General features: G+C 46.7%; 3 protein-coding genes across 6 annotated transcripts; all 3 read left to right on the forward strand.

Annotated features, from left to right (window-relative positions):
* Positions 1-54: 54 nt before the first annotated feature.
* arhgef3l (Rho guanine nucleotide exchange factor (GEF) 3, like) lies at positions 55-5,069 on the forward strand. Of its 4 annotated transcripts, none has more exons than XM_068596719.1 (13): positions 55-192; positions 471-516; positions 592-636; positions 1,106-1,165; positions 1,289-1,396; positions 1,477-1,635; positions 1,975-2,037; positions 2,167-2,263; positions 2,817-2,893; positions 3,209-3,466; positions 3,804-3,974; positions 4,061-4,311; positions 4,653-5,069. In XM_068596719.1, exons 1-13 carry the CDS (start codon positions 155-157, stop codon positions 4,825-4,827), a joined length of 1,548 nt encoding a protein of 515 aa, XP_068452820.1. In that variant the 5' UTR covers positions 55-154; the 3' UTR covers positions 4,828-5,069. The 4 variants fall into 4 exon arrangements, with proteins under 4 accessions (XP_068452820.1, XP_068452817.1, XP_068452819.1 ...); XM_068596716.1 differs by having other exon boundaries at positions 4,122-4,311; XM_068596718.1 differs by having other exon boundaries at positions 1,109-1,165; positions 4,122-4,311.
* Positions 5,070-5,635: 566 nt separating this feature from the next.
* On the forward strand, positions 5,636-9,718 carry usp21 (ubiquitin specific peptidase 21). Its single transcript, XM_068596720.1, has 11 exons — positions 5,636-5,951; positions 6,325-6,381; positions 6,470-6,587; positions 6,665-6,779; positions 7,014-7,133; positions 7,232-7,296; positions 7,388-7,566; positions 8,359-8,437; positions 8,518-8,625; positions 8,898-9,012; positions 9,156-9,718. The coding sequence occupies exons 1-11, from the start codon at positions 5,796-5,798 to the stop codon at positions 9,247-9,249; spliced, it is 1,206 nt and encodes a 401-aa protein (XP_068452821.1). The 5' UTR covers positions 5,636-5,795; the 3' UTR covers positions 9,250-9,718.
* Positions 9,719-10,176: 458 nt separating this feature from the next.
* On the forward strand, positions 10,177-13,707 carry LOC137799864 (rho-related GTP-binding protein RhoA-C-like). The gene is made up of 5 exons (XM_068596721.1): positions 10,177-10,226; positions 10,770-10,925; positions 11,462-11,582; positions 11,671-11,801; positions 12,008-13,707. Exons 2-5 carry the CDS (start codon positions 10,770-10,772, stop codon positions 12,179-12,181), a joined length of 582 nt encoding a protein of 193 aa, XP_068452822.1. The 5' UTR covers positions 10,177-10,226; the 3' UTR covers positions 12,182-13,707.
* The last annotated feature ends 616 nt before the right edge of the window (positions 13,708-14,323 follow it).

Below are 14,323 nucleotides of genomic sequence, written 5' to 3' on the forward strand. Positions count from 1 at the left end.
GGAAGAACGTGAGGAGGAAGAAGAGCTCTGACTCTTGACGAGCTCGCTGCAAACAACTCGCTGAACTCGGACACAAAAGACCGGCCTGGATTATTAATCCTGACTGTTTGAGGATGTTCAGTTTCTGAGAAGATGCGTTGAAGACCGAGTGAAGATGGAAGAAGAAGAGACTGGTAACGCGAGCACTTCCTGGTATGAAGCCGTCACACATTCACACTAACCTCTTCTTACTTCAGGTTAAACTACTTTACTGCTGTGATGTCATGTGAGTACTTCTTACATCTGGTGTCATGGAAACCAAGCCTGATATTATTTAAGTCAAAGTCTGAAACTTCCTATGAATGTACTTCAGTCAAATAGCTGCTGGATTAGACACCAGGAACGTGCCGCTTGGACCATGAGCTTCTGTGTGTTTGGTGGCTTTTGAGCACTGATAAGCTGCCGTGTACGTAACGTTTGGCTCGTTGCAGCGCTGCAGCCGCAGAGACGCTCTCCATCCCCGGTGACCATGCGGCGGTGAGCGCTCGTGAACTCTTTCTCCTCATGGCTCATTGCGTTCAGACGATTTCATTTAAGATTTCTGCTTTTTAGAAGAAGAGAAAACAAGACCCAGAACCTGTGGTGAGAATCATGGAGGTGAGTGATGTCTGACTTCACATCTCCGCTTCTCTCTCTGGCGGAAACTAGTCGACCTTTGTGACCGCAGCGCGGCGTGAACATCGAGTTCAGCTGTGCAGCCACAGAAGCTCAGGAAGCACGAAGCTCTCAATGTTCTGGTGACATCTTAGGTTTTATTTGATGTTCCACATTTTAAACCGACCTGCTCTGCATTAGTCTTCATCATGTGTATCATAAAGTACATTTTTACTGCATTTATTTCAAGATATCACTCTGATTCTATGCAAAATATGCAGCTGATGTGGTTAGTGTGGCAGACATCTTGTATTTTACTACAGAAGCAAAGTTTAAACCTCCTTCCTCTTTGAAAGAGTCACACAGGAAATGAGATCTGCACCGTGCAACATCTCCCCTCTCGACATCGCTCTTTCCTGAGCTCGTCTTTCTTAAGCCTTGTGCGTCTGATGTGTGACCTGTTGCGTTACAGCAGGATGAAGAGGAAGATGAGGAGGGTGCGGTGATGTCCGACCACACCAGGGACTCAGAGGTGAGTTGTTCCTCTTCTGCGCGTCCGCTCAGCTGTTTTAACTCCAACAGTTTGATGAGTGACTCCCTCTGAAGAGCTGCAGCACTCTTCAGCTCCAAATGTCTGATGTTGATTTCATTTTAGGAGCCGAGCAACAAGAGAGTCAAACCCGTGGTGAAGTCCAACAGCCTGACGGGTGTCATCGCCCCGGTGAAGACGCCGGCTCTGAAGCGCATCGGACAGTCCATCTCGGTAACGGACGCATCGTGACGCTCGCACGAGGTTCGGAGCGAGCGGCCAGTGACTCACTCGCCTCTCTGCTCTTTACACAGCGCTCTATCAGCTTCCGCACGGAGGCGCGACCTTTGCCCCCGGCGCCGCTGCGCTCTCGCACAAAGGCCTCGTCGTATCCACGCCGGCGCAACAGCCAGTGCTGGAGTGACACTGTGGAGAGCCATGACCTCACCGCCAAGGAGATCAAGCGGCAGGAGGTGCAGCTGAGTGCCGTCCAGACAAGAAACTTAACGTTCACAGTGTTGTAGTCTAGTGTTTGGGTGGTGCGCGGGTGGAGCTTTGGGGCGTGTGGGCGAGGTGACTGCAGCCCGCTCTTCATGTGAAGCAGCGCTGCACCGGCTCTGAAAGAGGATGTGAGCTGGCACTAAAGCTCCACTTCCTTTATTGAACAATCAGCTGTGAGAGCTCCTGCTGTGCGCTCCACATCGTATGCGAGCGCACGTTTGCATGTTTGTGTGTTTGCGTGTTTGCGTGTTTGCATGTTTGCGTGTTTGCGTTCCCTGTACCTGCATCCACATGTCGTGTTCCCTCTGCAGGTGATCTACGAGCTGACTCAGGGCGAGAGGCAACTCATTGAAGACCTCAGTCTGGTCAAGAAGGTACTCGTCTCCCAAACGATGTCATGTGGCTCTGTTTCCTGATGTCAGGACGCATCCTGCTGGTTTTGATGTTCTCACGCGTTCCTGCGCTCTCTGGTTCTGGTTCTTGTCTCCTCGGCGTGCGGCCAGGTCTACTACGAGCCCATGCTGAAGCTGGACATCATGACGCAGAGCGAGCTCGGACAGATCTTTGGTACTCTGGACTCGCTCATCCCCATCCATCAAGGTGAACTCTCTCTCTCCATCAACCTCCTGGTGTCACATTGCTGCTGGAAGCCACGCCGGGCGAGAGAAAAATACACATTTAACTTAAATGTTTCCCACAGTTGCGTTAATGAGGTAATGAGGTAATGAGTTAAGTTATTCAGTATATTCAAATCTGAAACATTCATAGTAATAGTTTTTCCTCTCCGTGTGTGATGGATTTCCTTTAAATAAAAATGATAACAGTTCATTACACAACGAGATAAGATGTTGCGTACGTTTGCTATACTGTGATGTACATATACTGTGATGTACATATACTGTGATGTACATATACTGTGATGTACATATACTGTGATTGTTGATGTACATATACTGTGATGTACATATACTGTGATGTACATATACTGTGATGTACATATACTGTGATTGTTGATGTACATATACTGTGATGTACATATACTGTGATGTACATATACTGTGATTGTTGATGTACATATACTGTGATGTACAGAACTAACTTTTCATGAGGCAGAAATCCATCAGAATAAATCCTCGCTGCGTCTTCGTTGCAGATCTTCTGAGCCGTCTGGAGCGGCTGAAGGGCTCAGAGAAGACCATCGGGCAGGTCGGGCCCACGCTGACCACCTGGGTGAGTGTTTCCATGGAGAAGAGCGCCACTGTGTTGCGTCGTTCAGAGACTGTGTTGCGTCGTTCAGAGACTGTGTTGCGTCGTTCAGAGACTGTGTTGCGTCGTTCAGAGACTGTGTTGCGTCGTTCAGAGACTGTGTTGCGTCGTTCAGAGACTGTGTTGCGTCGTTCAGAGACTGTGTTGCGTCGTTCAGAGACTGTGTTGCGTCGTTCAGAGACTGTGTCGTTGGCTCACCGGCTCCGGCCTGGTTTCTGCTCTCCGCTTTCTGCTCTCCGCTTTCTGCTCTCCGCTTTCTGCTCTCCGCTCTCTGTGCAGTTCCCCGGCCTGGAGGCCTACGTGACGTACTGCTGCAACCAGGTGGGCGCTAAAGCGCTGCTGGACCAGAAGAAGCACGAGAAGAGAGTGGAGCACTTCCTGCGTCTGTGCCAGGAGTCCTCGTTCAGCAGGAAGCTGGACCTGTGGAACTTCCTGGATCTCCCCCGAAGCCGCCTGGTGAAGTACCCGCTGCTGCTGAAGGAGATCCTGAAGTGCACGCCGCCCGAGCACCCGGACGAGGACACGCTGCCCGACGCCGTGAGTTGATCCTCCTGCTCGCTCTCTGAAAGCATCTAAAGCAGCTGAAAGGAGGTTCATGCCACACGGGCCGCTTTAGAAATATATGCTCACACGATGAATACGCACCGGACAACATCTCTACCGGTTTATTGATTCTCGTTTCATTACTTTGTCACTACATTTGGCTGTTGTGTAATTCATTATGCTAATTAAGAGCAATGAGACTGTTTTGCATGTCATGTGAACCGGCATGTGCTCATAGGAATCAGACATATTATCTATCCTCCAGTGTGAGTTGTTTCCTGCTGGGCGGCTCACGTTCACCAACAAGACGTAACCGACTTTCACTCCTCAGCTGGAGCTGGTCCAGAGCATCGTGGCCGAGGTGAACAAGAAGACCGGAGAGGCCGAGTGCCAGTTCTACAGGCGAGGCCTCGCGTACCTGGAGGAGAGTCAGAGGCTCCAGGAGATCCAGCTGTCGCGCTTCCTGTACTGCCACGGAGAGCTCAAGAACAACAAGGGCCAGGTAGCGGCTGCTCTTCTTCTTCTGTGCTGAAGATGTGTTTGTTTTGGGTCAAAAAGGTCAAACCCTCTCAGACGTCACACTCACAGAGCTTTGCACCTGGAGGCCGGCGGTTCTGTCTGATGATCAGTGATGTCGTGTGTCCGCCAGCGGCTGCACGTGTTCCTGTTCGAGCTGGCGCTGGTGCTCACCCGGCCGGGCGACAGAGAGGGAGCGCAGGTGTTCCAGGTGTACAGGCAGCCGCTGCCCACCGCCTCCATCAACCTGGAGGAGATCCCGGACGGGGAGGCCGGGGGCGGGGGGCCCTTCAGAGGGGCCTTCACTGGAGGAAACGACAAAGGTAACGCTGACAAAGCCCTTCATGAAGGTTCATGCTGACAGGTCTTCACTTTGGAAGCTTTGATGAGCAGATAGTTGGTATTCTTCCTGAATGACTTACTCAACTAGCTCATTTGTTGACTGTTAAGCGTTTAGTTGGACAGAATGTTAATTGTTTTAGCACCACAGTAACGTGTTCATATGTTCTGCTTTATGTACACCTTTTTGTCCGTGCCGGTAAAGAGAGGGTTAAATGAATCTCCAGCTCAGTCCTCTGAACGAGAGGCAGCAACCCCTCCACTCCTTTAGTTTGAAGCGTAACTTCCTGCCTTCTCTTCTTTCCTCTCGGTCTTTCCGTCCCAGTGAAAAACTGTTTCCGTGTGAGCAGCAGGGGGCGCTCCAAAGCTCCCCCGTACAGCCTGCAGGCCAACGACTCCTTCAGCAAGCAGCAGTGGATCACCTGCCTGCGCCAGGCCATCGTCCGGTCCAGAGACCGCGGCGCTCAGACCAGCCAATCGCAGCGCTCGCTGCCCCCTGACCCCGCCCTGTTCCACATCGCGGCGCTCAGCCTCAGCTCGGACGCAGAGATGTCAGATCACAGCTGCTGCTGAGCGGCACGGCGACGCCGGAGAGAATAAAACAAACGCTGTGCTGATGTAGAGTCACCGGACGCTGAGGACTCTGTGACTGACGTGTGATGTTCAGCCTGAACCCTTTTACTGAATGTGGATTTACATGTAACGTGTTTTCATTGTTTTCTAAATAAACTGACACAAAGAAGCTTTGAAGGTACTTCCACAAAGGTCTAAGAATAGCCAAGCAGATCTCCACAGAAGAGATTAGTCGTGCTGATCCTCCTCCCTCGTCCCTCTCTCTCTCTGTGACATGGGACGAGCGGCAGAGACTTCAGTTTCAGCCGACAGTGAAACTGTAGACGTCCCTTATGCATTTTTAACAGCTCAGCAGGGGATGGGAACAGTCTGGTTGGGACAGTTTGTTCACAGAACCAGCGACCCGACTGAGCAGGTGAGTCGCTCTGTTTGTTTGTTCATGCGGAAGATTCATCGGGAATTATTGGCAACTAACTTTGTTTCAAGATTGAACTCTTAGACAGCAGAGAGCGTAGATTTACTCTGTTGACTGTGTTCTCTCTCAGTGAACTCGCTGAAGGTCTCTGGTCAAAGTCTATTCTTTAAACTGAAATGCAATGAGCTGGAGTGCTAACGTCCACATGACAGCTCTCTGACTTACAAGAGCCAACTGGACCCGTTCAGGGTAGATTCATCTGAGAGCGAGACTCATTTACAAATCAGTGCTGGTCTTTTCTCTCAGCTGTGAATGACCTCATCGCTTGCTAGAAAACAGAACTCTTTCTTTCTTATGAACCAGAACGCTCTGCTGACCTTTGACACTGAGCTAGAGCGCTTTCCCAGTTTGAGGCGCTTTCATTTACTTGAGAAACCTTGTATTTGTCCCAGTTTGAGAGGAAGACACCAGTAAAATAGGATGCCAGGAGCCAGCGGCGTCGGCGCCGAGGGCTCCTGTGAGGCCCTGTGTCGAACCCTGGTCTCCCAGAACGGCCTCCAGAGGGAGACGGCCGACATCTCCCAGTCGGTCCTCTACACCTCACTGATGGGCTTGCTCCTGGTCGCCGACAACGAGGTGTGCAAAACAAATATAATCCATCAAATGATAGTCCAGCCTCAGTCTGGGGTTCTGGAAGGTTCTGAACGTGACTTCACGGGACACTCGAAGCTCAACACAAAGATTGTGTAATAACGAGAACACACCGACACACACGTGTTTAAGCAGCGGTCAGCACTCCTCGGGCTCTAACAGGATGAACGCTTCGACCTCCTTCTAGCCTCTCGTCATGCTGATGGGATGAGGAGGCTAAGTCTGTCCTCGCAATGCCGGACACACAAATAGACTCGCATGCTGTGCAGACTCACCAGAGCTCAGACACGAGGGTCCTGAAGGCCTCGATGACGTTGATCGTAGTTCAGTCGCTTCAAGAGGTGTCTTTGTCTTTCAGAAAGAGCATCTCTCCATAGGAAGTGGAAGGGTTGGCCTCAGAAACATAGGAAACACAGTAAGTGATCCAGAAATGAAATATTGACCCAGAATCATGTCGTTTCAGAAACACGCAGACTTTCCTCTGCACTTTGTCTCCAAAACAGTGTTTCCTGAACGCGGTGGTCCAGTGTCTGTCTCACACGCGCAGCCTCAGAGACTACAGCCTCCTGTCGGCCTACAGGGACGACAAGTTCTGCAAAGAGGAGGCGCAGCTCATGGAAGGTTTGCTCCTCTCTCTTTTCCCTCCTCCTCCTCACGATGCCTTCATCCGTCTCATCGCGCTCGTCTTCCTCTGCCAGCTTTCTCTCAGGTGCTGTCGGGCCTCTGGGATGTCAATGACGGGGACTCGGTTGTAAACCCTCGACAGTTTTACAGCATATTTAAAGAAGCCGTGCCTCACTTCAGTGGATACAGGTGAGAAGGAGGATGATGTTTCTCTTCTGTTCAAGGTGAACTCTTCTTTCCATGAGACTCGAGCGCAGTGCAATACAATATCTGCTTCTGTATCGCACCGCTGTTCCAAGGACGAGAGAGGAACTCCAACTACTTACATTCATTTCCTACCACGAGTAGAGATGTGTTTAGACGTTGAGACCTGGATGGAATGGCTGCCTGTAACGTGACACCTGGTCTCGGTGCTTGACCCAGTCAACAGGATGCGCAGGAGTTCCTCCGCTTCCTCCTGGACAAGCTGCACACAGAAGTCAACCGCAGAGCCAACGTTCGGCGAACAGGGAAGGAGGCGGAGCAGACCTTTCACAGGTTTAGGTGTGTGTGTGTGTTTATGGACAACATCCTCTGCTTGAAACATCCGTGTCCTTCATGTGACCTTGTCTCTCTTCCCCTCGTCTCTGGCCCCTCCTCAGGATTTCGGAGGAGGCGGCTGCCATGTGGAAGAAGCATTTGGAGAGAGACGACAGCAAAATCGTCGGTGAGGAGAGCGTCGCGGTCACGTGACCCATCAGTCTGCTCCGCGCTATGAATCCAGGAAGCCACTGATTCTTCCCTCCTCCGGCCCACAGACCTGTTCTCCGGCCAGCTGAGGAGCTCGCTGCACTGCTCCGTGTGCTCGCACTACTCCAACACCTTCGACGTGTTCTGCGACCTGTCGCTGCCCATCCCCAAGAGGAGCTCGGTCACGCTGAGGGAGTGCCTGGAGCTCTTCTCCCAGGAGGAGAAGCTGGACAAGGAGAACTCTCCGGTAGGTCCACGGTGTCAGCACCAGTAGTCGGGTCGTGTCTGCGTCGTTGTGGTACCATCGTTCACGGTGTCGGCACCGTGTGTCTCTAACTCTGGGGTCAAAGGTCAACGATGCAGACACTACCAACGAGGAATGGTGTAGTCCAAAAACTGTATTTTTATCCATCCGTTACCCATGCTCTATTTATTTGTTTGCACAATTTAAACATTGTGGTGAAAGATAAATAAATACAGCAATAAAGCATCAGTTCATATGTGAAGGGGAGACAAAAATATAATTATGAGCAGACAATTCAAGAAGAGAGAGAAACAAAAGTAGGAACTTACATTCAAAAACGAGAGAAAAGATTGACATGTAAATTATTTTGTACATCAAACAGTTCTCGCTTAATGGTGTATTGATATTAAAAAATACAACACGTAAACTCCAGGAAGGATGAGATTAAAGGTCTTAACTTCAACACGCATAAACATATTGATCTTATCAATTGAGCCCACATTTAAAATACAGCCTCTGAATTTAAAGTGCCTTTGAGACGATGAGAGGCAGCAGTTAGTGGCAATAATTAATATACGAGTCAGTGAAGCTGTAATAAGTCAGATGACACTTTCCTGAATGTTCCAGCATTTTTCATGAATCGTTTTGTCCTGACAAGTTTCCGACAACAGACCGTGTGTGTGTGTGTGTGTGTGTGTGTGTGTGTGTGTGTGTGTGTGTGTGTGTGTGTGTGTGTGTGTGTGTGTGTGTGTGTGTGTGTGTGTGTGTGTGTGTGTGTGTGTGTGTGTGTTTAAGATGTGCGAGAGGTGTAACAGACACACGGAGTGCACCAAGCGGCTGTCCATCCAGAGGTTCCCTCAGGTCATTGTGATCCGTATCCTTGTCATCTTATGACAACATGAACTCAGAATAGTTGCTGTGTGTGAAGTTCTGATGCTTAACAGTCTCGTTCAGATCTGAACCGCTTCACCACGTCGCGGTGGTCCATCAGTAAAAGCACAGTGTTCGTGTCCTTCCCCCTCACCGACCTGGACCTGGGACGCTTCGGGCCCGTCGACTGTGGTAACAACACCAGATCAGCTGCTTTTACCTGCCGAGTCCACGCCGTCGCTTTTTAAATAATCAACCAATTACAATAACGTATGATGCTCTCATTGGCTGATGATCAACAGCTCATTTACAGCTTGTGTGCTTCTCTTTGGTCATTTATTAAACGAGACACATGAAGACAATTTCTTACGACTGGTAGTTTTATTCACTTCTACAACTTATGGAATAATCTGACAAGTTACACAGAAGGGAACAAGTCTTTATATGTATGCATGTCTCCACAGGCCCAGTGCTGTATGATTTATATGCAATATGTAACCACGCTGGCACGGTGAACATGGGCCACTACACGGCCTGCTGTTCAGATGAAAACGGTTGGTGCTTCTACAATGACTCGAGGTGAGGCTCTCCCTGCAGCTGAAGCATGGCTTAAACAAGCAAACTGCTGCTTACAGAGCCCTCTGTGATCGTATTAAGACACGTACACGCGATAAACCTATGAAGTTGTTCCTCATTATGACTCTCCATCTACCCAACTACAGTGTGACTGCCGTGTCGGAGAACCAGCTTCAGACCAATCAAGCATATGTGCTGTTCTACCAGCGCAGCAACAGCACCACCAGCGTCAGGAAATAGACCCGAGGCTGAGCCAGGCAGCCAATCGGAGCATCTTACCCTCCCGTGTCCATAGAAACTAATACAAGCAGTAGTGCTGTAACTATTGCATCTGTACAGCTCAGTCTCAGTGAGAACGCCTTCAAATAAACTCTAGAGGAGGAGAGGGAAGCCACGCTTACCTAAAGGGGCTTGGAGATGCGATCTCTGCTTCTGAAGCGTCTGGAGAGCGACTGCAGTGCAGCCTTAAGGGTCTCTGTGCCATATGCTCAGGCAGGAGTGAGCGGTGGACATGCACATGACGGAGAGCTCTTTATGTGAGATAAGTGTGATTCGTGCTTGCGATGCAACACAAACCCAAATATACAAAGCTACATCTTGGGTGGAATAAAAAATTAGGCAACATATGATGCCTCAATTGTGACATAGGATTTCATTTTAAACTACAGTTTTGTGAAATTGTCCAGGACTTCAACTCAATATGTAAATATCTGTAGCCAATAATTTATATATATATATATATATATATATATATATATATATATATATATATATGCTGTCATTTTATGTTATGCTCCCTCCACATGGTGAATTATAGCCATGAAACAATTTTCCCTCTGCCTGAACTATAACTTATATGTATATATTCGTATATGTATGTACATATGAATATGTTTTTTTACATTTATGCTTACAACTTATACAATTGAAAGTATAGCTTATGCATTATTGATTTTTGAAAGCTTAAATAAAAGACCAATAATAAAGTCTGATGATTAGTCGTGTACTCTTCGTGTAGTTGTTTTTAGTGTTTTACTTTTCCCGACATATGAATCATTTGTTGATATTTATTCATGAATAGAATCGTAAACTATCATATTTTAGATGAATTGATTGCCGCAGCCGACTGAAGATCCTCACGCGCATGCGTATTAGAAGTGGGCGGAGTTTTCCAGTCGGTCAGGAAGAGGCGAAAGGCGGACACAGAACATCAAGAGGTAATCTTACAAAGTAATAGCCTTTAAACTTCGTGCCGGGTTTGTTTCAGTAACATAAGGGCCACAGCAGTGCGGAGAACGCTGCCGTGGCCCTTTCAGACTAAATACACTGAATGACAGTGTTACAAACCCCGGTAAACACCGTTAGCTTTGTGGCTAGCTAGTGCTAGCTGGTTTGACAGGCCCGGTCTAACGTTACTTTGCCTTTCAGCAGGAGACGTGTTGTGTGTTTACACCTCCGAGGCAGCCTTCTCGTTTGCCAGCGGGCTATTTTTAATAACATGTTTAAGTCCTTCTAGCGTTTCTAACGTTGTTCAAGCTGTTAACTTACTTCTAACATGATGTGCCAACCGAGTGGGGGGACTGTTGATGAAGGACAGACATCTTTGTAATGGCTCCGTGAAGTCTTATTCATCCGGTTACTTGCGTGAAATGTTATAGATTAAATTATGTTTGGGTTTGATATTATTCGAGAGCAACTTCGAGTCTATATATCCACAGATACCCGTGTCTATTACTTGATCCTTACATTGGACTCCACAGATGGCAGCCATCAGGAAGAAGTTGGTGATCGTTGGTGATGGCGCGTGCGGGAAGACCTGTCTGCTCATCGTCTTCAGCAAGGACCAGTTCCCGGAGGTGTACGTGCCCACGGTGTTTGAGAACTATGTGGCAGACATTGAGGTGGACGGGAAACAGGTGAGACACCCCCTTGCACGGCCCTTCATACCTCATATTTAAATACACATGACACTTTCACATCACACAACTTTAAAGGACTGGCATCTGTTTGTCTGTGCACTTTTAATTTCATTTAATAATCTATTGTAAATATAATTGTAATTCTCATATGCTCCTATCGCTTGCTTTGTGTTCATCGTTTACATGTTTAGCACAACCCGCCAAGGCAATAAATGGTTCTGATTCTGATATATGAAGGACTACAAACTAGCGTCCATCCAGAGACGATCATTAATTACCACATTTTTTCCAAATGCTTTTGGGATTTGGCAGTTTAGCCTTTGATGAACATTGAGTGATATTGTGAGTTTCTTCATATTTTAGCCAGTATAGTCCATATGGTTTTCTTCTCTCTGCTGTCTTCCTATTTAAAGTGTAAGAATGTTAAATCAGAAAACTTAGTAAAATAACTTGCATGAACTCTTATTGTAACTTAACTTAAATGCCCTCTTTTCATAGCCATAATTCATGCATCTCTCTTTCTCTCTTCTCAGGTGGAGCTAGCACTTTGGGATACAGCCGGTCAGGAAGACTATGACCGCCTGAGGCCTCTCTCCTACCCCGACACTGATGTCATTCTCATGTGCTTCTCTGTAGACAGCCCTGACAGTTTAGGTACGGTCTGAGCAACCCCACTGTGTATCAAACACCTGGTGGTATATGTTTCTAATCAGTTTGCTTTGTTTCTCTCTTTTTGTTGTAGAGAATATTCCAGAAAAATGGACCCCTGAAGTGAAACACTTCTGTCCAAATGTTCCTATTATCCTCGTGGGCAATAAAAAAGATCTGCGCAATGATGAGCACACCAGGAGAGAGCTTGCCAAAATGAAACAGGTCAGTTTTGTTTCTTCTTTTTCTAGATGCTGGATTGTGTGTGTCTTGTTTTTCTTTATTTAAAGATGGACAAAGCACACATATCAACCTTTATATAAAACAAGTAGAAATGTATGTATCAGCTTTTAGAAAATAGCTTTTCCCGCTGCATATAGTAAAATGGTGTAAAAGTAAAGATTTAAACCTTCTCTCTGATATGTCTCCAGGAGCCAGTAAAATATGAAGATGGCAAAGAGATGGCGAACCGCATCAGTGCCTACGGCTACCAAGAGTGTTCTGCCAAATCCAAAGATGGTGTGAGGGAAGTCTTTGAGATGGCAACTCGGGCAGCACTGCAGGCCAAGAAACGTGGCAAGAAATCCACCTGCCTTCTGTTGTAGGCTCTGGTAGAAGAGGAAGCTGCCTTCAAGCGCAGATGGAAATGGCAGCTTCCAATGAGATTTGACAGGGATAAAATTGGGGAGGGGCCAAAAACGTTTTGCTGATGCTCAATTTCTTATCAACCATTTATCCTCAACAAATTAAAGCAGGTCTTAAATTATTTGATAGGCTTCTACACCGTGGCTCTTGGTCTACATATTGGATTAATTGCCATTTTGCTCTCTGCTATCAAAAGCTTTCAGATCTAAAAGCAGGTAGTGAAAGGGGATTTGAGGTTGAGTAGATGTAAACAGGGTTGAAATGTGCCATGAAGAGAGAAAAGGGTCCTCACCAGATATGAATATGGAATTGGTTTGAATTCTGACCATGTCAAAGTGGATATTACACAGTATCGCCTACAGTAGTGCCTTGAGAGCAGCGGTCAGGAAGAGTAAGTTGTGGGTTAGGGATTCATAACGAACATGGGGTATTATTTTGTCGTTTGTAGTGTCCACACATCGCGTTTGTGAGTGCTTTCCCCCTGTCATTGGCTTTGCTCCTTCAGGCCCATATTCTGACTCAGGCGCTATGCAGGGGTATGCCTAAACTAGATTGTATGAGATACTTTCCCATACTGAATTACATACCTGTACTTTAGAGCGAGAGAGAGAGCGAGAGAGAGAGTGAGAGAGAGAGAGAGAGAGAGAGAGTGTGTGTGTGTGCGCGTGCACGTGCACGCGTGTGTGTGCGTGTGTGTGCGTGTGCGCAACTGTATGGTGGTTTACTTTCTCCAGTGCAGGTCTGCATGCGGTGAATGTGTGTATATTTTGTGTGGGTGTGTATTAACATGTGTCTATGTACTGTATGCATGGAAGGTCTCTGCATTACTGACCTAACCCCTTGTTTCCATGCCAAAGTTACCCCTGATAGCCACATTTTATGGCTCAGGTGGGTAATGGAATTAATAGCTACTCAGAGTGACATAGAAACTTTCACTTTACTGGAAGGCATTGTACTATATCTAGAGGCACAATCAGGTTAAACAGGAGTTTTTAGGACCGTTTTTGTGTGTACCAGAGATTCATTTGATTGTGTTAATCAGTGGGTCAAATCATGAGTGGTGTAGTTGATGAGTTGAATATTCTTTGAGATAGATGATAGGCTTATCTTATTACTATAATGTCTACCATGTACTGTATCTCTACACAGCTTTGTAAGGACATATTAATGTGTATTTCAAATTTGCCTTTTACTCAACTCTTCCCATCCCTTCTTTAATGATATTGTCATTATTGTACTATAACTTTTTATCGTTGATGTCTCTAATTTTCTTAGTATATTTTAATCAGTTTACTTAATCCTGCTGTTATGATCAGTTTAAATGATACATTGTAACCGTCGTATTGTTTAGTTAATTGAAGTTAAAGCTTGGGGTGCAAGGTTAAAATGGTTTGGAGATGGGCCTTTTTTCCTTCTTTTTTGTAATGTGACATTAAGGTTTTTGTTTATGGATTTCTTTTCCCCAAATAAAGCTGATATTAGGGTTTTCGTTTGTGAGGTATTTGAGTTATTTATTCATTAATAGCATTACCATAATGACTTATGTTTCCAGCCTTAATTTACTTTTTTCACAAATTACCAAAAAACAATATTGTGAATTTATGTCGGTTCCGAAGATATCTACACAAACGCATCAATTATTATCATGCAGTGTTTCCCCTTGGCCGCTTGTTCAGGGTTCAGAGCCGCTTATGGAGGGTCACGTAGTTCCCGTCGCTCTCCGTGGTTCCCGGAAGTAAGCAGCGCCATGGAGCTGCAGCACAATGGATGGACTTTTAAAACGCAAGAGGTTTAAAGAAAGCTATTGTATATTATCAGCACAGCTGATTCCAATAAAACGTGCATTAAAACATGTTCGTTGATTTTCCTCCACTAAATTAGTAGACTTGGAGACAGATAACCAATTAAGACAATGCCCCATATTCTGGATAAAGACAAAGTCCTCTCGTTCCTCCAGAGTCCTTCTGGGACTCGGTGTCATTTTTTTTTTTACTAAATCAATTACCACTACAAAAAGTCATCCTCTCAAGGACCATCATGTATTGTCAAATTATAAAAAAGAAAATTGGCAAGTTGTGGCTGCTGCCACAAACAGTACGTGG

The sequence above is a fragment of the Clinocottus analis genome, unplaced genomic scaffold (genome assembly GCF_023055335.1).
Source record: "Clinocottus analis isolate CAN_PGR_092001 unplaced genomic scaffold, fCliAna1.0.p SCAF_39, whole genome shotgun sequence".
Taxonomy (NCBI): Eukaryota; Metazoa; Chordata; class Actinopteri; order Perciformes; family Cottidae; genus Clinocottus; species Clinocottus analis.